Source organism: Chrysemys picta, chromosome 3 (genome assembly GCF_011386835.1).
Source record: "Chrysemys picta bellii isolate R12L10 chromosome 3, ASM1138683v2, whole genome shotgun sequence".
NCBI classification, from domain to species: Eukaryota; Metazoa; Chordata; order Testudines; family Emydidae; genus Chrysemys; species Chrysemys picta.
The window spans coordinates 103587753-103613318 of record NC_088793.1 but is presented as its reverse complement, the minus strand read 5'-3'; the positions used below and the strand labels follow the sequence as shown (position 1 = coordinate 103613318).

At 39.4% G+C, this 25566-nt stretch overlaps 1 protein-coding gene across 12 annotated transcripts in view; it reads right to left on the bottom strand.

Moving 5' to 3' along the window:
• The window catches only part of MYB (MYB proto-oncogene, transcription factor), a 33312-nt gene extending 8251 nt beyond the window's left edge, over positions 1–25061 (bottom strand). Inside the window, exons 1-15 of one of the 12 annotated variants that reach the window (XM_005280309.4) lie at positions 24831–24994; positions 20303–20420; positions 18733–18804; positions 17927–18019; positions 17254–17474; positions 15151–15385; positions 14132–14212; positions 13626–13730; positions 12079–12336; positions 10664–11026; positions 8980–9122; positions 8437–8551; positions 8223–8348; positions 6743–6853; positions 5964–6071 (exon numbers count right to left, since the gene is read on the bottom strand). In XM_005280309.4, coding sequence (XP_005280366.2) covers positions 5964–6071; positions 6743–6853; positions 8223–8348; positions 8437–8551; positions 8980–9122; positions 10664–11026; positions 12079–12336; positions 13626–13730; positions 14132–14212; positions 15151–15385; positions 17254–17474; positions 17927–18019; positions 18733–18804; positions 20303–20420; positions 24831–24853 — 2172 coding nt within the window. In that variant the 5' untranslated portion in view covers positions 24854–24994. Of the gene's footprint in view, positions 1–5963; positions 6072–6742; positions 6854–8222; positions 8349–8436; positions 8552–8979; positions 9123–10663; positions 11027–12078; positions 12337–13625; positions 13731–14131; positions 14213–15150; positions 15386–17253; positions 17475–17926; positions 18020–18732; positions 18805–20302; positions 20586–23260; positions 23573–24830 lie in introns of those variants that run through there. The other 11 variants (XM_065588690.1, XM_005280314.4, XM_042848181.2 and 8 more) reach the window with 11 other exon arrangements.
• Positions 25062–25566: the final 505 nt, after the last annotated feature.

The following is a 25566-nucleotide window of genomic DNA, read 5'->3' as shown; positions in this document are numbered from 1 at the left end:
GGGAGCTAAAAGTTTAAGATGTGCTGTTTAAACATGCAAGGCTTGTACAACATGTAGTTTCCTTTTGTTATTTCTAAACAAATCAATTTTTTTTTAAAGTTTTATATTTTAAAATGGCTGCTATGAGGTGATGTGTTTTGTCAGAGTGAGGACTGCAGGACTGGGTGTGCACTCTGTGGTTTAGCCTGATTTTCTTTCCCTGGTATTGTATATTTTGTGATCGTTCTTGTTATCTGATAGACTAGTGGATATGTTAGTCTATTGGGTGAATATATAAATGTTCTTTAAAAGCATACGTATTACACTTGAACAGCCAAATCCTAAAGTCTTTACAGAGCCAGGCTTTACTCAGACAAAATCCCACTGACGTGAATCAGTTTGCCTGGGTAAGGACTTATCTCAAAGTCTTATCTCTTGAAGTCCTGCACCCCACCGGCAGCCAAGCTCCCTCCTTTTACTCAGACAAAACTCCATCTGCAGTGAAATGGAGTTTTGTTTGAATTATGACCATGAAAGGATTCTGGGTGAAATTTACCAATCACATAAAGCCCAAGCACAGTACACTCTGAATGGCCTGGGGGACATCCAAAGCTTTCAGATAACAGGGTGTTCGGATAAACAAAGGTGTTTGTTTGAGCTGGGGTCTAGATACAGGCTGGGCAGTAAAGGTTCAGGTACAGCTACTTCAAAGTGCGTGCATAAAACCGTTCCCAGAGACTAGTTATCAGTGATTCACAATCAAGCTGGAAGGACATATCAAGTGGGGTCCTGCAGGGATCAGTTCTGGGTCCGGTTCTCTACAATATCTTCATCAATGATTTAGATAATGGCATAGAGAGTACACTTACAAAGTTTGCAGACGACACCAAGCTGGGAGGGGTTGCAAATGCTTTGGAGGATAGGATTAAAATTCAAAATGATCTGGACAAATTACTTCAGACCTTTTCTCCAAATAGGATGAAATTCAGTAAGGATAAATGCAAAATACTCCACTTAGGAAGGAACAATCAGTTGCACACATACAAAATGGGAAATGACTGCCTAGGAAGGAATACTTCAGAAAGGGATCTGGGGGTCATAGTGGATCGCAAGTTAAATATAAGTCAACAGTGTAATGCTGTTGCAAAAAAAAAAAAAAGCAAACCTTGTTCTGGGATGTATTAGCAGGAATATTGTAAGCAAGACACGAGAAGTAATTCTTCTGCTCTACTCTGTGCTTATTAGGCCTCATCTGGAGTATTGTGTCCAGTTCTGCGTGCCACATTTCAGGAAAGATGTAGACAAATTGGAGAAAGTCCAGAGGAGAGCAACAAAAATGATTAAAGGTCTAGAAAACATGACCTATGAGGGAAGATTGAAAAAACTGGGTTTGTTTAGTCTTGAGAAGAGAAGACTGAGGGGGGACATGATAATAGTTTTCAAGTACATAAAAGGCTGTCACAAGGAGGGAAAATTGTTCTCCTTAACCTCTTGAAGATAGGACAAGAAGCAATGGGCTTAAATTGCAGCAACGGAGGTTTAGGTTGGACATTAGGAAAAACTTCCTAACTGTCAGGGTAGTTAAGCACTAGAATGAATCGCCTAGGGAAGTTGTGGAATCTCCATCATTGGAGATTTTAAAGAGCAGATTAGACAAACACCTGTCAGGGATGGCCTAGATAATACTTAGGCTATGTCTACACTACAGAGCTTACAGTTGCACAGCTATACTGATGCAGCTGCGTCACTGTAAGTTCACTCGCATAGTCGCTCTATGCCGACGGGAGAAAGCTCTCCCATCAACATAATTAATCCACCCCCAACGAGGGGCAGTAGTTAGGTTGGTATGAGATGCTCTCCCGCTGACACAGTGCTGTGCACACTAATGCTTATGCAGGCATAATTTATGTCACTCATGGGGATGGAATATTGACATCCCTGAGCAACTTTAAGTTTTGCCAATGTAAGTGGTAGACTAGGCATAGCCTTAGTCCTGCCTTGAGTGCAGGGGACTGGACTAGAAGACCTTCCCTTTCAGTCCTACGATTCTATGATTACTAGTAAACATACCTAGGGAGATAACATTTAGAAAATGGAGCAGGAAGGGGAACAATATAAGGGAAAGCTTACTGAATATAAACAACAAGGAGTCCGGTGACACCTTAAAGACTAACATATCTATTTGGGCATAAGCTTTCGTGGGTAAAAAAACCACTTCTTCAGATGCATGGACTCCTTGTTATTTTTGTGGATACAGACTAACACAGCTACCCCCTGATACTTTACTGAATATAGTTATGCACTAAAGAGTTTCAGCTGTTTTATACCTGTTAGAAAACATTCTGTTTTTACTACATACACAGGATCCTCCTGTAGTGGATGAAATGAAGTTGATGAGATTGTCCCTACAAGTTTGAGAGAGAAATACTGGCCCAAATTCATCGCTGATGTAAATCCACTGATGTCAACAGTTACACCAGGGATGAATTTGGTTCTTTTGTTCTTTATCTGCAGGTCACTAATGCTAATTTGGATTTGTTATGAGACACAGTCAAACCCTGATGCTGCATGACTATAAAATGGCTGTATTTCACGTCTGGGGGGAAATAAGATGAGTCATAATAGATAAGCATTTCAGCCTGTAGCCTCATTCTTAATTTTTATTTTATATTTGGGTTGAACAATGAATGTCTCTTTGTCAAGTATGGAGATGAATTTAACCTTTGAACTATTGTACCAAGGTGTCTTGTGTCAGCTACTTGTTTTTGTTTTTTATTACTAGTTCTTTCAGTTTCCCAGTTACTATTAGGCTAAGTTATTAAGTCAGTTTTTATTCCTTCCCTACTTAGGTAAAATGCCCTTTTGGTCAAATCCTGAGAGATGCTGAACACTTGCTGGGCATCCTTCATGCCCACTGAAGTCAATAGCATTTTTGTCTGATGGAAATGTGTCAAGATTTTGTACAGAAATTAGGCCAAAGTTAGGCTAATATATTACATCTGTAGACATAGCAAAACTCCCCACAAATACTGATATGAGGAAGGAGAAAAAAATAGAATGAGGCCCTTGGTTGATAACAGTTTATAAAGAAATTTACTTTGACAAAATAGGAAATGTAACTTGATTTAATATTTCCAAAGATCAAAATATCCTATTCACCAGACAGTAATGTTTTGTAAGTCACTAAGAGAGGGATTTTCAAAAACTCCTAAGGAGCACAAGTCATAGGGAGAGAGATAGCACAGTGGTTTGAGCATTAGCCTGCTAAACCCAGGGCTGTGAGTTCAATCCTTGTGTGGGCCATTTAGGGATCTGGGACAAAAAATCTGTCTGGGGATTGGCCCTGCTTTGAGCAGGGGGTTGGACTAGATGATCTTCCAACCCTGATATTCTATGATTTAGGGAGACAAGGTGGGTGAGATAATATCTTTTACTGGACCAACTTCTGCTGTGACAGACACAAGCTTTCAAGCTACACAGAACTCTTCTTCAGGTCTGGGAAAGGTACTAAGAGCCTCACAGCTAAGTGAAAGAGCAAACAGATTGTTTAGCATAAGTAGTTAGCACATATTCTAAGGGACCATTCAATATAGAGTGGCCCATTAACACCCCTGTAGTCATAGGACAAAAAGAGGGGTTAGTGGATTACAGAGTTTTGTAATAAGCCATAAATCCAGTGTCTCTATTCAGTCCATAATTTTTGGTGTCCAACAAAGTTATGAATTTAAGTTCCCAGGCTGGTCTTTTGAAAGTGTTGTGCAGGTTTCCTATTTCATTTAGGCATTTTGGAAAATATCACCCTAGAACCTTAAAATTCAGTGGGGGTTTATTTTCCATAGAAGTGTTCGGGATTTAGCTAGACAACTCTCAGTAACGCAACCTGATCTTATACATATTGACTAGAATGTGCTGATTTTTTTTTTTTTTGACAGAATGCTTTTTCACCAGAAAATGCTCTTTTGTCTAAAGTGCTGATTGTCAAATTGGGGATGGGGATGCAATTCCAAAGGCGTGAGGGGGTTATCAGAGGTGTGGTGGCTGGCTGTCTGCAGCAGGGGGAGCAGGCAGGAAGTTCCCAGCGGTTGGGGACGGGAAGAGAAAGGGCAGTCCTGCCGTGCCCCAGCAGCAGCCTGCTGTTCTCCCCTTCCTCAGTTTCCTGGCCACTGTGGACGGACTGACTCCCTGTGTGCTCTTCCTATTGCTGCCCTGTCCTGTCCTGGATACCTGGCAGGCCACAGCCCCGCATATTTTAAATTCTCAGGAGCCTGCAGGAACAAGAGGCTCTGGGCAAGGAGGGTGAGGACCCTGGTCTGCTCCAGTCTGTGCTGCCACAGGCACCTCTAGAGATGAAGCCTGTTGGGGTCCTGCCACCACTCTGTACATGAGCTGCCCTCTGCCCTCAGTGAGTCAGTTTCTTCCCCGGACGGCCTATATGTGACTCCCATGGAGAAGGGGGGTGCAGCAAAAAAAATTTGGGAACCTCTGGTTCATATTGAAACTCTGCACTGGCATGTGTGGATTTTGAAGAAATTGGGTTTAGAAAAGAATATGGAAAAGCAGCATTCTGATACAGTGAAAATGTTTCATTTAATTGCTGGAATGGAACACTTTTTTCTTTTTGAAACAAATTTTCACTTAGGAATTTATATATATATATATATATATATATATATATATATATATATATATATATATATATATATATATATATATATATATATATATATATATATTTAAAACTCAGCTTCAAAACAAACTGTTTTGATTGGGCCAAAGCAAAAATTTTTCAAAAATTTGGTTCCGTGGGAAATTTCTAAATTCTTTGTTTTCATTCCAATTTGGAAAGAAAACAAATTTAGAAACTGTGGAATTTCCTGCTAAATAGAAATTCTGGTTCTCACAGAGTTCTACTACTGACATTAACATATTATTAACGTTTGAAATGTAGAAACATGGACAGACTTATGATCTTTTAATGTACCTGCTTTATACACCATGGTTTGAGCAGATTAATCAAAGGCAGATTTTGCTACTTTGTTGAACTGTAATAAATAACCAACATTCCTATTAATGCAAATTCAAAAGTAGATTGTTTATCTGTAAAACTATTCTTAATCTGTATTTATTAAAGTAAAGGTGATTCATAAAGGCTGAATCATGCTACTACTGGCTAGAGAGGGAGGGGAGGAGTATTAGTGGTATACTGTAGAACACATGCCTGAGAATTAGGAACTATGGGGTTCTAATCCCCACTCTAACAATGACACACTCTCTGGCACTGGGCAAATCACTTAAATATCTCTGCCTCATTTTTCCCCACTGTAAAAGAGAATAATGTTATTTAGCCATCTACTTTACAAATGAACGCTGTGAAGGAAGATTAATTAGTCAGTATCTGTAAAGTGCTTTATTCTTGTTTTATTCAATTTCCTCACATTTTACTGTTGTTTTCTAGGGCCTGATTCAAAGGACACAGAGATCAGTGGGAAGGCTTCCCATGACCTAATTGGATCAGGCCCTATGTTGTTTCTTTTGAATGTTAAAAGGCTAAATTTATTTGTTAAAATTTGGCATAACATACATATGTAAACACCTAATGTATCTAGCCTTATTCGAATTACAGTAAAACATACAAACATTTAATACAGTCAAGAGAGACCGATACAAAAAGCTGGACAAAAGGCTTGTGGAGTTAAGAGGTTTTCAAGTGGTAGAGTTAAACATGTGTCTCTGGTATCCTCTTATTTTCAGCTAAGAAAGGACTAGCTTGACTGTGCCACTCTAGTACATTATATTGTATGGAGTACCACTGAATGGACAATTAGATACAGTGAGGCACAGATAAAGTGAGGCCTTCAGTTTGCTAAACCTTGGTCAATTAATCTTAACATATCACCTCTCTGCACCTGAAAACTTGTTAAATCATTCTGTAAGAGCTGTCTAGGATACATATAAAGAGATATTTATAGCTGAAGATCAATTACCTGCAACGGACTAGCCAATGGCCTGTTTCTAGGTACTGCAAATGTTTTGTGAATGCTTTCATCCTCTTCTGACACTGGCATCTTTAAAACGGAACTAGTAAGAAGATTCTAAACAAAAAAAGAAAAGGGAATATTTAGAGGAATTTTCATAACACTAAATTTAGAAAGACCACAAACAATATTTAAATGTTTTAAAAACAGACCCACCCCAATTGCACACTGGATAATACTATGCCTTGTTGCATAGGGAGCTTGGGCCCTCTCATCCCTGAAGCTGGATTATAGAGCAGCATTATAAAGTGTAGAGTAAGGCCCTGATCCAGTAAAGCACTTAAGCATATGCTTTATTTTAAGCATGTGAGCAATCCTAATGAACTGAATAGAACTACTCAAAAGTTTAAAGCTAAGCACATGCTTTGCCAGAATGGGATCCAAGTGGAAATTCTTCTCTTTTACCAGTTCTACTCTGTGATTTAGTCACTTTTATATAGAGGTACAGCTCTCTTCTAAGTGGATGCCTTTTACAAAGACAGTCGGGAATGCCACAACTATATCTGAATGCCTGCAATAGGAGTCACAAAGGTCTAATTAACACCAGAATAGCCCCTTGTCTTTCACATATGTGTAGAATACACAAACACGCAGATGGCACTACATACATAATGAACCAATACTTTTCCTGTTAGGAAGTTCAAAAATAAATTGTTCTGTCTCTTTCCCTTAAGAATATTGGATTAAAAATGAAGAAAGAGTTCTAGAGTTTGGACACTTGTACATACGGGCAAATCTTCCATAGTAGATGCATGTGTGAAGAGCTGAGTGTTCAGGTTTTCCCCTTCCCAGTGATTTGAGCAAAAGAAGTTTCCAGCTTTACCTGTTGGAGACTCTACCTGGAAGCAGAAAAGGTACCATGTGTTAAAAGGCAATGTCTAGCTCATCATGAGAATATTTACCCTTTAAGTTACTCAGCAACTGGACTGGTCTGCAGGGTCCAGGTATCCAAAGACACAATTTAGCCCTTTGTAGCAATTTTGCTCTTTACATCCAAAAATTCTTAAATATTCAATTAAAAAATAACGGATCTTTGAATATGTGCATTCAGATATTCACTAGTTCCACTTCCAGTTATTTATACAAGTTGCAATTCTTTTGTAAAAGTAGTGACAGAACATGTATTTTGGGGCTTCACATAAATGATAAATTAACGTAATGAGATATTTTCAAACCACCGGACTTCTAAGTCACTCTGTGTAGTTTGGTCCCCATTAGTTATTTTATATATTTCACCAATATTAGAAAAATTAGTCCAAATTTCTGGATAAATTTACCTTTATAAGATGCAAATAATGCACATTATAATAGCCTGAACCAACGCCCACTGGAATCATCAGAAAGACTTCCAATGAAGTCAATGGAAGATGACTTGGGTACTAATAGCTAAGGCTGCGTGTCTGTCATGGAGGTCACAGAAGTCACGGATTCCATGACTCTGACCTCCGTGACTTCTGCAGCGGCCGTTGCTGGCTCAGAGGTTGCCTGAGTCAGGCAGCCTCTGGGCCAGGAGTAGCAGTTTGCGTGTGGGAGGGGGCTCAGGGCTGGGGCAGGAGGTTGGTGCACGGGGAGGCCGCTTACCTTGGAGGGGTCCCCGGCTCCCACAAGCATGTCTCCACAGTTAGGCAGAAGGGCCAGGGAGGCTCTGCCATGCCAGCAGACACCGCCACCACAGCTCCAATTGGCTGCAATTCCTGGCCAATGGGAGCTGCGCCTGTGGAGTCAGCGCTTGTGGCAGGAGCCCCCCTGGCCGCCCCTCCTCCTAGGAGCTGCAAGGACACGGAGCTGGGTAAGGAGCCTGCGAGCTCCACCAATCCTGCCCTCCCCTTCCTCCCCCCAAGAACCAGTGGGGGTTCCAGGCCACCCCCCCCCAGCACCCACAGTGCCCCCGAACCGCACTGCCCCTGAACCGCACAGCCCCCCCGACCCCAAGTTTTAGTTCAGGTTATATAGCAAAAGTCATGGACAGGTCACAGGCCGTGAATTTTTGTTTACTGCCCATGACCTGTCCACGACTTTTACAAAAAATACCCAGGACTAAAATGTAGTCTTATTAATATTATTAGTAGTAATTATTTAGCTCAGGCACTAAGATCTTGAAATTCACCTGGGAAAAAAGGCACATATGTTTGATTGAAAATAACTTTGACAGAACCGTTTGCTGTGAAACTGATTTAGGTTGCCCCACGTAAAAGTTTTATGCCTTACCTCTTGTTTGATTTTCTTCACCAAAGGGATTCCACTTTCATGTAGCCCAGACACAACTCCTGATTCATCAGATTCTTGTTTGATAACATCGTGCAGGTCTTCTACAAGATGAGTTGGAGTTTGAGGCTGAAAGGAAAAAAAATGTATAGTTTATGTCTCAGGCAACCCCTTCACCCTAATATCAAAGTGACTTTTATCACCATTTCTTTCTTACCAGCATCTTCAAAGGGCCATATTTGATTTCTTGAGCTGCAAGTGCATTTTTGAATGGAGTAGGTGTTCTTGGAGAACTCTCCAATATTGACCTCTTGATGGCTGGAGTTCTGAAACTTTTAAAATGAGCGAGAGAAAAAATTTGTTAAGGAGAATGTGTTTGAGCATCTTTGTTCTGACCCTATAATTCAATAGAAAAGTGACCTATAGTTAAAGACTGATGGATTTTATTAAATATTATCTTGTGATAATGCCATGAGTTCACACTATGCTATTTTACTTTTACGGAGGAAGCACATGTTTTAATAATTTGATGTAAAACAATAATCTAATAAATTGACTGTACATACATGACTGTTACCCATTCAGAAACTCTATAATGAAAAATACAAGTATTTTTCTAAACTAAAGAAAATCCAAATAAAATGCATCAACAAACAGGACTGTAACAAACAATCCAGCATTTTGTGCTGGCTGAGTCCTAAACTGGAAAAATAAACCCCAGTGAGTCTGAAAATACAATGTTAAAATAAAAAGGACTTACATATTGTTTTCCTTCTGAGGCTTAAAAGTTTGGTCTCTGTGAAGTGGTGTTGTAACAGACACTTTATGACCACAGAGTGGAGTGGAAGTTAAAGTAGGATTGTCCAGGTCCAGATTTTCATGGTTGGCTGAGGTGTTTAAGAACTGCAATTATGAAAAGAAAAAATAATATGAACACCTAGATGATGATTTTGCCTTTAAAAGTTAGTTTTGCTGAGCAAAAATGAAAAAAAAAAATCTTTCTAGATAATTAAAAGATTATTTTTATTGACCCACATATAATTGTATGTGTGGTTATTAGTGTCTGATTAGAGGATAAGGGTGTTAACTCATGAGCAGCTGGTTGAGAGAATCATGAAGCAAAAATTAGCATTTCTAGTGCTGGAAGTATGAACAAAAATTACTTTCTGTTCCAATAAGAAGCATTTACCACTACTCACAGAGCTAAATCTTAAGAACTCTATTCAGTTTTTAATCAAATAAACTGCAAATGACTTCAATCACCATTTGCCTAAGTAAGGCCTCAATAAAAATAGGAAAGGACTTCAGGAGTTGGCTCATAAAGCAAGGTGGTTTAATTCCATTAAGCTTTACGTAAGGTATCAGGCATGTTTTTAAATTAGTAAATAAAGTGTTTATTATAGGACACTGAACTCATTATCTCTCTGAAAATAGAGTACTCCATTTGCACAACACAAAATGAAAATTATAGCAAGCTATAAATGCACTGAATGTTCTGAAATGCAAGTATTGGACTGATTGAAAAGGAGACAGTTGTATTATTTAGGTAAAAATTCTGCATTGGGAGTGTGTCGCCTTAACCTCATTTCCATCTCTAATGTTTATGAATCTATGAATTTAGTGGCATCATTTCTCTGTTAGTTAAAGTTTTGCCAAAATATATATTACCCAGTAGGCCTACTTGTGACAAATTAAAAAGATGCACATACAAAAATATAGTACATCTCAAAATATGCACTTAGATCGGTCAATAATTTACATTTAAATATACCTAAATGCAAATGTAGCAGACCTTTAGATAAATAAAATGCATTTTATAAACTCCAATAAATTATTTTTCTCTCTTTAAGAACCATCATAAAAGAAAACCAAGAAATCCACAAAGAAAAAAAATCATGCTGACAGTGGTACAGCTGTGAAACAAAGCAACAAATGACAGGAAATTCGAAATGGAGACCAAGATGATCTTCATACACAAATTTTCTCCTCATCCCTGTCCCACCCCACCCCAAGAATCATTTGAATTTTCTGGCTGTTGTCAGTTCGTCTCACAATCTGCATGTTATTTAAATAAACAGAGTTTGGGTTTTTCTGGGTCAGTGAATCACACTGTGTAAATGGACATAGATGGGAAAGTGTTACAATGAACAGAAATGTTAAACTCTGGTAGTTGGAGGAATTAAAAGCAAGAGAAAGCAAACAACCATCTTCCCCTTCAAAACCACCAGGAATTAGAGAGACAATAAAAAAAGAGAATCAACAGTTAGCTTGCTGATCATCTAAACTCAGTGGTGAAGATGAACAGCAGTAAGAAGATTCAAACATGGAGTGAAATCATCAAGTGCAACAGTAATTAGTCATTTGTTCCAAAGGATTAGTTTCTAAACTGTTAATACTCTGGTGACTTGAGAATTAGTAACATCTGTGCAGAAGACTTGATCTACCTGCGAGGGAGAGAAGGGTAGGCTTTTGACAGGGGAGCGCTTAGGAGTTGAACTGCTGACGTCAGCAAATATGAAGGAGCTACTGTGGCCACTGGCTAATTGGCTGGAATGCCCTCTCTTTTTGCGAAGAATGACCAACGGAGCTGTGCTGCATTTTGAGGCAGATAAGGACTTTGGTGAGTCAAGAGAACCCTGACTCAACATTATTTTGCTCAAGTTTGTGCTAGGGTGTCCTTCAGGTCTACACGCATTGGCCTCTCTTTGCTGAAGCTGTAAGACTTTGCCTGAGGGAGTTTTGCTAGGCGAAGTGTCTGCTTCTTCAAAGAATTCAAAACTGCTGAGATCACCCCATGATGAAGGATCCTGAAACAACGTGGGAGGCACGGAACTATAAGACAGTGTATAGTGCCACCTCATGAAAATACAGCATTACGATATGCCAGTAACAACAACAACAAAAAAGCCCTTCCCAATTTAATTCACTTTGACCCTAGTTTTTTGAGTAATATTATGAACACTTACTCATGTTTTTAATATATATACTGAGTATATTAACTGAATATTATTCCATTGGTGCTGGAAACCAAATTCCTGAAAGTAGCAATGAGTCAAGTGATGTTCTACCACTATTAGCTACATCAATGTAGAGATAATACCTTCGTATTATGGAAAAATATGTTAATCAGTCTCCAAATTAATCTCATCCTCTCTCTAACCAGCATGCTTGCAACTACATGCTGAATGAGTGTAGCAAAGTTTGAAATGTGCACCCTAGTTGTTATAAATTAAGATGACACCTAACAACTCATTTCAATGTAATAGCTCTATTTCAACTGACATACCCAGAAATCACAGTGAACAAAGGCCAATGTTAAATGCAGTAAGCCACTCAGTATTAAATTAAGGTTTCCAGTTCTTTAAATATGCCATGCAAGCTTGTTAAGCTTTGAAAAGAGGCAGCTATTGATGCTATATAGGTCCCACAGCAAGGAAGAATTCCAGAAAAGCATATAGAAGCGTGCACAAATCATACATACGCCTACAGACTCCTGACACTTTTGTCATAATTGAATATCACTTATACCATTAAGCTGGTTTTGTTATCTCTAATTTGATTTCATTTTAAGAGAGAGTGTGTTATTAAGAGTCCATTTAAACTACTGAATTTTGTAGTTTGCCAAAAATTACTCCTCCCACACACACAAGGAGGAAAAAAAAAAGAAATCCACATATTATATAAGATTAAATCACTCTTTGGGACTTGATACAAACAACCATGTGTTACTTTAAAAATAAGTTTCAAATCTTGCATTTATGTTGTTCAGAAAATAGAAATAAATATTGGGAGCTCCCATCTCCACTCCCCTTACACCCAGAACGCACGCAAATTCACCTGAACTGACAGTTCTACTTACGGAATCTATTAACTGAAGTGTTTCTGCAAATTCTAAGAGATTTTTAACATTATCCAGGATGTTGCTCTGATGAACGATCATGCACCTTGCAGGGGATGCGCTTTCTTCAGGTAAGCAACCATGATCCACTGGCGGAGATGGAGTACAATGGTGATGCTCCCCCAAACAGGAAACAGGTGCACTGTCGCCATTAGTTCTGGTATTGTCAGCAATTGTGGTGCTGTGCCAGCCTGGGTAGCTTGATGTGTGGTTCTGTGTCTAAGGGAAGAAGAAAAAAAAAGGAGGGAAAAAAGGCAGAAGGAACTTAGCAATGAAATTGCACAAGGTGTCAGATGCTGCTGGAGGAAAGATAAAAGTAGTTGCATCATCTTAAAAACTTACGCCTATGAAACAATTGTCAAGATGTTTCCTTTCATCAATGCAAGACCTTGTAATGGTACATTTTATTTATCTTGAAAGTACCTCATTATTTAGATCCAATATTAGGTATCATGGGCATATATATTGTATATCCAATAAATTCATACTACTATGTTACTTCAAAAGTCCCATAAAGAGTCTACAAATCTTTGGCTGTGTGAAGCAAGAATTGGCAAGGATTCCCTGCTTAACACTCAGCTCTGTAAGAGGCTGAAGGATTTAAGAGTTAGAGTTGCTTTTGTTTGCATATCTCATCTTCTTCTATCCCTGTCTAACACTACAGCTTACACCAATGCAATGAAGAGGCTGTCAAATCAACGTGGTTAGGAAAGCAGAAGAGCAAATTAACAGAAGTTTCTTTCCAGTGTGATCATGCAACAGAAGAAATTGCAAAACATTAACTAAAGTTAAAAGTGGCCAAACTAACACATCATGCACACAATCGTTTTATTATTAACCAGAAAAAATTACTCATAAAAGTATCTGCTGGCTATCACTTATGTTCTAGGATGATTTTGGTTTATTTGCTTTAACTATATTATTACATAGAATAAGCTACTTATCTATTTTACCACCTATGCATGACAAAATGTGAGAATTCAGTAATAGCCAGCACAGGTTGCACACATGCAGCTAAAGGTTCTAACATTATTCACAGAAAAGTAAAACAAATTATCAAACATGCACCAAGTCTGAAGTTTACAAAGTATGTAATACACAGCTGAAGTAAGGAATGCAACAGAGAGGAAAAATCTAATGAACAGGCACTACATTTTCATTACATGAACCATTGCACACTTTCAGAAACACACATCTCCAGTAATATCAGATCTGGTGGGATTTACTCTGTTAACTTTAGTGTTATCACCCTTGTGGTAAAATGTAGAGCCCAAACTTGCTCCCGCTGACTTTGCAAAAGTAAAAATACCTGCAAATTGTTTAGTACCATAACATACATAAATTTATAAAGCAAATGCATATTAAATATGTGCTATGTTTCATTCTTTTAAAACAGAAATATAGAGCCTTGATTAGTGTCAGAGCCAGAGGGGGAGTAAAAAGGTAAAAAGACAAGCACTGGGGTAAAGCTGCTATCCCTCCATCCAAGCACACAGTGACAGTCTTACTGGTAATGCCTGCTGCCCTTTCAGTTCATTCTCAGTCGACATTAGTAGCAACTCTAATTCCTTTATTCGTTTTTCTTTCTCAGGGTCTTCATCATTATAGTGTCTCTGCAATTAAGAGTTAAGGGAAAAGAAAAGATAAAGGTCTGATTGGATGTTGCAACTAAAATGCTTATGGCTTGCCGTCCTGTGGTATCACAGCCAAATTAGCCTCAGAGGTAAAACAAATGTCAATTGTGTTTTCCACTGTAAAAATCCCTATTGAATTTCAATACAGACATTGAAATAGAAAAAGTGAAAGACATTACACTAAATGTCAGCTAATGTGTTTCAAATTTACCTCAAAAGAACTGATTATTAGCTATGTCAGAACTCCCTCCCCTTCCCCATTTTCTCTCTCCATCACTCAGAATGTTAAAAATGTTTTTTCAAGGTAAGAAGTTTGCATTTTAACTTCCATATCAAATGTTTAACAAATTGACTCGTGAAATGATCTTTAAACTATCTACCTGAATAGCTGCAGCGGCTGGCTGAGGGACATTGACAATATTTACATGCAGTGCTACTGGATATGGGATTTGACCAGGGACCTACGCCAAAACACAAAAGACACTCAAAGTTATTAATTCCATTATGCAAGCTGCAGTGTGTGTTTGGGTTAAACTCAAGCACTACTCCTGCATCTTACACTGAACATTTAAAATCCATAAAACCCCTCTCTTCTAACGTGCAAGAAAACTGAGCTGCTTTTAACGAGTAAATACGACACTAAGCATTAGAGGAGGAAAGCCATTCAAATAAGAAGCACCCACCAGTTCTGAGAATGGATGAATAATTCAAAGAAAGTTATGCTTGTTAAATGTTTTTAAACTGAAGTGCAAATGGGAAGCAGATACATTTTATTACAATCTAAAACCCCACTGCAATCCATACACAATTGTGTTTAAAGGTAGCAATAATTTTCATATTAGTTATTAGCATAAAAGGATTTGGATTAAAATACAGTAATAATTAACTACTACAGAACAAATACTGAAGTCAATGAGAGAGTCACATAAAAATGGACTCCAGAATCAGGCCCAAGTATAGTTGAATTTCAACAAGTGCAATACTCACCACCATAAGAAATGCTATATCATATGCATTATAGTTGATTAGTTTCTTTTAAAAATTAAGATGTTAGAATGCTGTAGCACAAATGTATGAAAGCAGATTTACCTATTTTAGGGTTGTGTATGCCCATTACTGTAGTATATGATACTCCAGTTCTGCAAAGAACTTGCTTAACTTTATGCATGTGAAGTCCCATTGACTTCAATGGAACATAAGCATGTTCTGAAGGTTAAGCACATGCTTAAAAGACTTGCGGAATCAGGGCCTGAGTGTCTAAGATCAGCATTCCTTATTTACCCTCATTCCTCCAGTCCATCCACTAAAGCGATAACAAAAACATCATTCTTCATCAATTTCAATGCAGATAGCTTAATCACAGATCTACATATTCAACAAAAAGTTTTCAGCAGCTTACATTTTGTGGCTCAGAGATGTGGTAATAGGAGTAGTCATTGTTAACTGGGGGTTGGGTGGCTGCTGGAAGCTGTGCAGAAGGTGGAGTGTGAGCAAATCCCATTAAGTGACTGTTTTTCTGAAAACTTGCGGCTAATGATGACTGGTTGGCTTTGGAAGATTCCTGAAGATAACCTTCCTGTTCAACCTTTCGACGCATTGTAGAATTCCAGTGGTTCTTGATAGCATTATCAGTTCTACAGAGGAACACATGCATATAAAGACTTTTTCATATAGAACTTTCAATTCAAATTCAGTGTTGTTGTAGCCATGTACGTCCCAAAATATTAGAGAGACAAGGAGGGTGAGGTAATATCTTTTATTGGATTAACTTCTTTGGTGAGAGAGACAAGCTTTTGAGCCACACAGAGTTCTGGACCTGAAGAAGAACTCTGTGTGGCTTGGAAGCTTGTCTCTCTCACCAAACAAGTTAATCCAATAAAAGATATTACCTCACCCACCTTGTCTCTATAATTCAAATTAAAGTTAGTTGACTGGAAACTGTTAGCATAGAGCATTTCTAAGAGTCCTCAATAAATTTGTTATAATTCAATGGTGCATGTAACACAGAAAGGTGTTCTACCCTCCGCCTCCTAACCCATACTTCTTAAGCACAGATTTTTAACAATTCCAAATACAGATCAGCTCTCTCAGGTCATTGCACTTTGAAATCAACTACCAGTGGGAATTTTCACCATAAGAATGTATGGGATAAGATGCAAGGATCTCTACTATGAACAGAGATTTACGGATCCAGTTCTGATGTTTCTCTTCAATTATATCTCACTGTGAGAAATTAATCACTTGAGGTCTACCTCATCTCCACTAGGTGAAGCAACTGGCATGTGGAGCAAAACCCACCTTTCAGGTTGCTTCATGCACCATTATTTTTTTGAAGCATTAACATTCCAATGGAATTTTGCTGCATTCTATTACTGTAAAAAGAAAGTGCAGGAACCAGCAGTGAAACAGTTAACCTCCAAGCGAATTTCATAACTGGGCAACTGAACAGTTATTAGGGAAAGGTTTTTTTTTAATTTCAGAAAACAAACTGTTTCAAGTATTCAATTGTGTGATTAGACAAAAACTATGAGAACTGTACTGTATTATTAAAATCAGTCTTGGGGTAACTCAAATATAACTCCTCTGTCTGAAAGCCTTTACTTCAACATCACCCAGTGTTATTAACTGTGGGTGTCTGTGGTACAAGGAAGGCTGCAATAAGATTGTAATGCTCTCCAAATGACAAGCCTATCTGTGGTTCTTCTCTCCAGCCAAAAAAGGCCATCACAGTTGTGTTTTGGAGATGTTTTACCAACTACTGGAGTCTAGAGGGAAAAAAATGTTGCTTGTTTATTTTGTATATTTGACAGCACTTTGTGTTTGGGCACTTTCACTGTTACCCCTGCAAAGTCAGTAAGACCCCAACCCTGCACACTTACAGATGAGTAGTCCCATTGAAGCCAACAGAACAACTCATATGAATAATGATACTCATTCTACATAAGGATTTTCAGGATTGCAGTTTTAGTTAGTCAGTTTCCCTTAGTTTGTATTTGGATCATTCAGATAGCAATAGAGAAGAGTAAAACTCTCTAAAATATGGGGAAAATATTAATGTAAAGCCATCAAAACTGTCTGGGGCACCAGGCCAGGTATAGCTTGTGAAACAACTTTTAATTCATTGTTAAAAATACTGACTGGATTTCAGTTGACTGTGTCCCCTTAGCTGAATATAAACTTAGTTTCACTTGTAGAGTCTGATCTTGCACCATTAAGTCAACAGAAGTTTTGACAAATACTCCAACACAAACTAGATTAGACCCACACTTAGGAAAGCCCTGATGATTTACTATGGTTACTATTTCTTCATCCAGTGGCAAATACTTTAAAAAATATTTCTCCATATACCTGGTCCCATTTAGATCAATGGCACTAGGATTTGGCTCAAAACATTTTGGTTTATAACATGCAATTCTTTCAGTGTACTAAGATGACATCTGAAACAGACTGCTCAGACTCAAAACCTTCTTTTCCCTATTTAAGGGCTACTATATGTCATTACCGTCCAGGCAGCAACTTTGCAATTTCTGCCCATCTGTTTCCCAGCCTCTTGTGTGCCTGGTAAATAATTCTATCTTCTTCTTCAGTCCAGGAGGTTTTCTTTACTTCTGGATTCAAATGGTTGTGCCACCTCTCCCTGCATTGTTTTCCAATCCTCCCCTTCAAGTGCTTGGCAATAACAGACCAGCGCTTTGGGCCATATTTTTGCACAAGTTCTATCACCTTCAAAGAAACACACAAGAACCGCCCATATTTTAGTGTTACATAATGAATTAGTGCAATCATTCTGTGATGCTGCAATATTTTCAATGAAGTTTCTCAAAACCGCTGTAGTAGAGCAGATGTGTAGGCACTGCTTCGTATTTTCTATTTATATATTTACCCAAAAGGAAAAGGCTTTGGTAATATCAAAGGCATTTCTAGCGTACATTTAGATTTGCAGCATTAAAGTATTAATTATTTGATTTGTGTAGAGCACTTTGAAACTGTACCAGGAAGCACTATATAAATGCTAAGTATTAATATTATTGGGACCAGTCTTCAAATCCTTCCTCAGGCAGTACTCCCACTGAAGCCATTGAAGTCTAGATGAGTTTTATCTCAGTTATGACTGCAGTATTGGGCCTATCATTAAGTATTATTTAAAATACGAGGCTGAAGGAAAAGTTGATTACCCGCTGATCTTCTTCTTTAGTCCATGGACCTTTGATAAGTTCAGGATTTAGTACTTTCTGCCATCGATGCTGGCACTGCACATCTGTCCGATTCTAATTGCACATAACATATACAAATTAATCACTTCTCAAATATGAAAGAATTGCAATATTTCTTTCTAGGTGCACTTGCTCCCCAAACAGACCCTCTATGTATCTCATACTATTAATACAATGAAGCTATATGGGAATGACTGAGACAAGCTTGAAATGAGGGTCCTCAGCAATCAATGGCTGGTAAGTACTCTGCACATTAAACTAGAAAAGCATCTTTTCCATAATTGTCACTGTATCATGGTAACTAAACAAACTTATCCTTTAACATCTATTAAAGATAGTTTTAAAGAATAAGTGTTATGTTATCTGTAGAATTTGAACAACAGTAAGAGATCACAAAAGAGATCTCATATTTTATAAGCAGCATTTACTATTGATGAAAGCTAGGTTTTTTTTTCTGTACTAAGACATTTTTGTTTCATTCACAGGTCAACCATCTGTTCTATAACAAATCCCTCAAAAAGTCTTTTTACATTTCCCCTCCCCCATCTGAGATGAGTAGTGAGAAATAAAATTGAGCATAAAAGTTAAGAAATGCAGCTATAATACGGTAAGATGCCTTATTGAATATCTTAAGTTCCAGTTTGTGGGGGGCTTTAGATCACATGAAAACGTAGTTAAGAAATAACCTCTCCCCTGTCCCTTACTTGAAAATGGGTGATAAAGAGTTGTCATCTCTACAAACGAAAACAGAAACAATGCCCACTTACAGGAAGGAAATTGGCAATAACTTTCCAGTCTTCTGTACCATTCTGTTCCACGAGTTTCTTTAGTTTTTCATCCTAGTTTTTCATAAAGACAACATCATCAATGCTCCAATCACTTAGTGTTGCAACTAAAATATATCAGCCAAGCTAAGGTAAAAAAAGAAAATACTCCACGTTGCTGAATTTTTATGGATCCACTTCTTTCAGGGATCCAGTACTGACATAAAAGGGAAGTCTCTGGCCTGATTATGCTTTTTTCTTGCCAAATACACCTCCTCATTCAGCAGATATTTTTTCTTTGCTTATGGGCAGGAACTTAAATATATTTTCTGGGCTTCTGGACTATGCAAATTATGCTGATCTGCATTTTACCAGCTAAGGCAATTTAAATTATTATTTTTGGGCTGGTATTTTCAAAGAAGTCTAAAGGAGTTAGATGTCCAATGTCCATTGAAATTCAATAGGATACAGGTTGCATACCTCCTTAGGCTGTTTTCAAAAAGCTTTAAAGATTTTAAGGGCAATGTTCATCACAATACTGCATAAGATTCTATACTGAATGCATAACATAAGTAATCCGCCATATTTACTGCTGGTGTAAATGGGCAAAACTCCTAAATGGGTGAAACTCCATTTACTTCAAAGGAGTTTTGAATATTTTTATCAGAAGAGAATTTGGCCCAATATCCTAAAAGGAAAGTCCAGTAATGTAGGCCCTAAAGATCAAAAACAGCCAGTTCAAAATACCAAGAAGGACAAAGGTACTGTAATAGCAATTCAAGCTTTTAAAAAACCTTACATGAAGTGGCCTGCTAATGTTTAAAGATCAGTATGAATCACTAGTGTTGAACAAGCCCAAATATCATTCAAATAATTGAATTAACACATTTCACACAAAAATTAAACCATTGTAAATGACCATGGATTATCCACCTCTGTAAATGAACTTTTTATTACTATAATTTGCACAGAAAATAAACACAAGAGCACTAAAAGCTACCAAAGCATACTCTCTTATATTCAGTCTTTCAAAAGGGGAAAACATCTTTAATGTCAGTTTGTGGTACAGAATAGATGTTTCTTACAGATTTTAGTTACTGCCCCATGGAATCACAATTCCATTATTAAAACACAAACTTCAGATGATCCACTTATTTGTAATAAGAGTGCAGAAGTTTGCACCATAGTTGTTTGCTGCTGTTAAGATACTGAATAGACGTCATTTCTCACATAGCAACCATTTTCAAACAAAAGAGCCAGCAGTAACAATCAAACATTGCTACAGGTAATTTTAAAATTGTCATATCCTGACAACTTAATGCAGTAGTTTGAACACCTGTCCTGTATAACAGTCTTGCTGGAGTCAAGGATCAGTATTTAAACAGTTTGTTTTTTAAAAAACAACAACTCTCAAAGTTACATCTAATTATGTATATTGCCAAATTCTGCCCTCATACATATGCATGAAATTCACACTGAACTTGATATCTAATGAAATCTGCATCTGATAGAAGAATTTGACCCATTTTCTCTCTCTTTTTAACCCAAACGTAGTAAGTGACCCTTTAGTTACCTCTTCACGGGTCCACCTGGTTTTTCCTAAATGACGTTTTCCAGCCTTAGGAAGCAGACCATCGTAGTCATGATCATACATCTCAACATCTTCATCATCATCATCACTACTATATATACTACAAAAAGAAACAGGAGGCGACTTAGAGTGGAACATGAAGACTTACGTTACTGAATTACAAAATATATGAAAAACAACAATCTTTACAAAGGTTATACAGATAAAAGTTTGAAAACTTGCACAACAAGATTTTGTTCTGCATTCTGTTCTACTATTCTGAACAGGTTCTGCTGTTTTTGGTATCCACAGATACAAGCAAAGGGCTGGCAACCTTCTTATTACTGTACATGTTTAGACCTGCTCAGACTGTTAGATCAGTGGCAACTTACACACTTGGCAGCCTTTCAACCAATGAAAGTTTCAAATTAAAATACAATGTTTAGGACAATAAAGAGAACAAGAGGCTATGTCCTCTACACAAGTGCATATGCAAAATCTTTAACTTGTGCTACATATTTTGAAGAGTGCTTAATGTTTTTATATATTTGATGAAGTAGCTGGTTACACAATTCCCAAATGGTATTTTATGTACAAATATAAAAATAGTAAAATTATTCAATAATATACTTAGTCATCATTTTGGGATTAGAAGACCAAAAATATTGAAGGGCACAGGTTTTTCAAAACTAATTAAAATAAAGGCCATCAAGTGATCACACTATTTTGTAAATAAACTCTTATCAAATATGTCACAGTTCATGGTCGAGTATAGACAAAGCTGAAGACAAGTACAATATAAGATCTCCATAGTAACCACATGAATGATCAAGTCTCCTTATACTGAGTATTTTGCTAACTTTACTACCTCTATCCCATTTCTAAATACTTCATACTGTTTTTGAAATACTCCAGTCCTCACCTAATTCATGACTAAGGGATTTCCCCAGAGGCTATCTATGGGTAAAAAGGAATCTATTACTGTTTTCACAAACAGCATTCACCCTATCCCGCTAGCTAAAATTGAAATGTTTTGCAACAGGAGTTGTCTTTCTGTTGGGTAAAGTATTATTTCCAACTTTAAGATATAAACATCACTTTTGAAACTTCAAAGAGATGACATCTACAGTACTACAGAAAAAACAATGTAGTATTTGACTAATGATCATGATATATGGAAAAATCTTTAGATAAAATTTTAAAAACCTTTTTTTGATAAACAGCCATATTAATAAATCCACACTAACAACACTTCAATTAAGGATGGATCAGACACTATTCCTCCTGTTAACCTTGTTTTTCAAAGACTTTTTTTTGAGGGGGGGGGCAGGGGGCATTAAGCTGAAGTTCAATGTACAGGTTGCTAGCCATGATGCAAGTACTACCAAACTTCAAGCAATCAAAAAGCTTAAAAGAAAGTATATTAGGTTAAAATAACATTAAGTCTTCAGCCCAGTCTTCTGGCACATGTTGTGTATCAGGGAAAATCGCTATTTAAGAGGTTTTTCAGTATCTGCAGTGATGCATGTGGCCTATTTGACAGCAAGTCCCAAATGGCTAACAAACTGACAAAACAAGTCTCCTAATTCCATTCTTAATTTATTACCACTGTACCTAGGTAAGGTGGCACATGTGACTAGATCAGGGTTCTCAAACTAGGGGTCGTGACCTCTCAGGAGCTTGCGAGGTTATTATATGGGGAGTAGCCTGAGCTACCAGCCTCCATCCCAATCCCCACTTCACCTCCAGCATTTATAATAGTGTTAAATATTTTAAAAAGTGTTTTTAATTTAGAAGGAGGGGTCGCATTCAGAGGCTTGCTGTGTGAAAGGGGTCACCAGTACAAAAGTTTGAGAACCACTGGACTAGATAGTTCACTCACAAAGATATGTAGAATATTTAGGAATAGCTAGTGATTTCAACTCAACTCAATCCTTCAACTCAAAAGAGTAGTTATTCACAGTAGTAGTCTCACTGACTACAGTAGGACTACTTACATGAGTAAAGGTTGCAGGGTCCTATTTCTTTGCTTTTATTTTTTTAAAAGTTAGATTTTCTTTTCTAAGTGACACATGGAGACAATTGTATGACTGCTTTTAATGTTAAAAGAAGTTTTGTAGCTAAATACCCATGTATCATTTTGAAAATTGGTGGTCACTGATATTGAAAGTACCAGGTACAGCCAGCAGGGTGATATATCCAGTGCTGCCAAATGTTCCAGGTACATCAATGGACATGGCACATGTGAAACTGGCGTAGAAGATTAGTGATGAAAAGGTTAACATTATTTTATTGTAATGTTTATAATCTAAATTATTTCCTTACCTAGGAAGGACTTTACTGTGGCATACAGAATGAGTAACTCCCATTCTGTGTCTCCTGTGGCAGGAAAATTCGGCCTGGGGGGCGGGGTTATAGGATGATCTGCATCATATTTAACAAATCTGGTTTCTAGCATATACCTGAAACATTTTTAAAAATATCTGCCTGAACACAATCTGGCCCCAACAACAAATGCACTTGCTAATTACCAGTGGAGTGGACTAAGTGAAAGGGTTAATGATGCCCCACATGCTAGTTTTCAGTGCTTTTAAATACTCTACATTTTTGTCAAGGAAACCAAATTGTGCAATGATAAAAAAGGGGTGGGGGTGGAGAGGAAATGACTTGCTACTGTGATTGAAGAAACTGGGCACAAACAACCGAGGGGAATCCACTTTCGTTGTTTTGACTAATCCACCTTGCCGACATCTCCTTTCAGAGCACTTCACGGAGCTGCAATCTAGAGCTTCCCTTCTCGCACCAGTACATCCCCTTCGTAACCAGAGGGAAAGTATCTGGCGCTCCGCGAGCACGAACCACCACCACTCGTGCTAGGAAGGACCATTCTGAAAGCTGCTAAGCAGCTCCACTTTCCTCCCGGCTCTCCCGCTCATTCAGTTCCTGTAAAGAGCAACTGACCCTTTCGTTTTGCAGGCCTGGCTTCCTCCACCACTCCTGACACGCTCATTCCGCCACTCTGCAAAGTCAAAATAAAATACAGACTACCCACTAGGCTCTCACCCCCCAGCACTACCACCTCCCATTTCGCCTCAAGAGGGAGGCGCAAGCGAGGCGGAGACACATGCACGGTGACTGTGTGTCTGTCTCTCTGGAAGGACAGGATGAGTCATTCATAGCCTGTCCGTCCTAGTAACACACTCGCTCTCTCATATTCAAGTAACAACCTAGTTTGCACCGAACCCCCACCCCGAGCCTCCTTCTAGATTTCACACTCTGGGCAATTTAAAACCCCTTTTTTAAGCCAGCGATCCGTCACAAGAGGGAAAAACTGCGGGGGAAGAGGATTTGCTTTTCTGTCGCAAGCCGTGGGGGGGCTGGACAGAAAGGAGAAAGACTCTCCACGTGTCCGACCGCCAGTCCAGAGATAATTAGAAAACAATCCTCCTGCACTGTGTGTGTCTGTAACAGCAGCAACCACGAGGCGCTCAGACCTCTCCCTTCCAGTTCGCAGCACGCCACCCGCCAGAGGGAAGGGAGCAGCAGGGAGCAGTAACCCCCAGCCCCCAATCCTCCCCGCCACCACAACACAGCTCGGGGTCTGCTGTCCCCCTGCCCTTGTCCCGTGCAATAGCCCATTCCCCAAGAGGAGGAAAACAGCAACGGGAGCAGCCACATGACAGCTGCTGCCAAACGCCCCTCTCTCCTTCTTCTCTCCCCACCCCACCCCCCCTCCTGCCAAAGTCTAAGAGTTGCTCTCATCGCGCTGCTGAAAAGCTTGCTCGGGCTCCGACATGTGCGGAGCGGCGTGTGCATTACAAATAAAAGCCTTGCAGGGCATAATTATAAACCGAGAGATGAGCGGGGCAGAGTTGGAGTCATTAAAAGAAAGACTCTGCAACTGGAAAAAAAAAAAAGGTTTGCTCCCTCCCCAGCACCTCCTTTTCACGCCGCCTGTCTGCCACCCACCTGACATCCCACCTCCACAAAGAATGAATGAAACGGGAATGAACTACCTGCAGCCACTAAACAAGTCCGACATTTTTGGGCTTACATCTGCCATCTGCTTAGCTCCTCCAGCCCAAACAGACCGCAGAGCAGCTCGGCACAGATCGCTGAAGGCAACAAGTCCAAGTGGGAATCCTGCCCCCCCTTTCCCCCCTCTTTCTAATTTGTAGCCACGCGCGCCATGCATGGTCCTAGGAAATTTCTGTCTGAGCAACTTGCAAAATGCATTGCAAATTGCAATCTTCCCAACATCCTGAGTCCTTTTTTTGGGAGGGGAGGAACTGGGGGTGGTAGAAAAGGGAGTGGGGGGGGGATTCCTAATAATCTATTCATTTGGTCTTGCAGGGTCTGTTTAGGTTTCCCTCTCCCCTTCCCCGTGCAGAGACTGACAGGCGTGGGGAGGATCTGCCAAACCACTCCTGCAAAAACTAACAAAAAATAATAATAACCCAAATAAACCTCTCTATCCGTAGGCTATTAAACATACACACACACAAATGCTTTAATGCTGCAAAGAATTTACCTGTGCCTGGGTCTCCTGGCCATCCTGGGACTAGCCACTGGGGGAGGAAGGGGGGACCTGTGCTGGCTGAAGTGCTTTGCTTTCTGTGCTGCTTAAAAGTGCTCCACCGCCGCACAGTGAAGTTTTCAGGAGCAGCAGTAGGAGGAGGAGGAGGAGGAAACAGGTTGAGATTAAAGAGTAAACTCTGTAAACAGAGATGCCATCAAACAAAGGGCTTTTTGGACACTCCCACTCCCGCCAAATCTGGCGCCCCTGCGATGTGCGCAAGCGCCTCTCTGAGCACGCCTCTCAGCGCTGCTGGGGTTTTATTGCAGTGCCCGCGGTCCCCGGCTGGCTGAGAAGAGGCTTCCAGCCGTGCCGCCTCTCCCTCTCCCTCTGCGTGGCTGGGAGCCCGCGCGACGGCGGCGGCCAGGAGCGGGGCAAGGGGGAGGGAGCGCGGCAGCAGGAGAGGCGCCTTTTGCTGCACAATCCCCGCTCAGCAGCATCAAGTCCCCATGACTCCCCCCCCCCCAAGTCGTCCCTGGGCAGCAGAGCTAAGAGGGGCCGCTCTCAGCCCCCGCTGCCCCGCGCCAGCTCTCCGGGGGGTTGATGCGAAAGAACTGTGTAGTAATTAAACAACCCCCACACTAGAGGAGGGAGGACTTGAGCTGGGTGCATTTCAGAGCAAGGCGCACAGCCCCAATGGTGTGACATGTCCCTCAGCCGAATGGCCACAGCCTGAGAGGAGCCCCCTCTG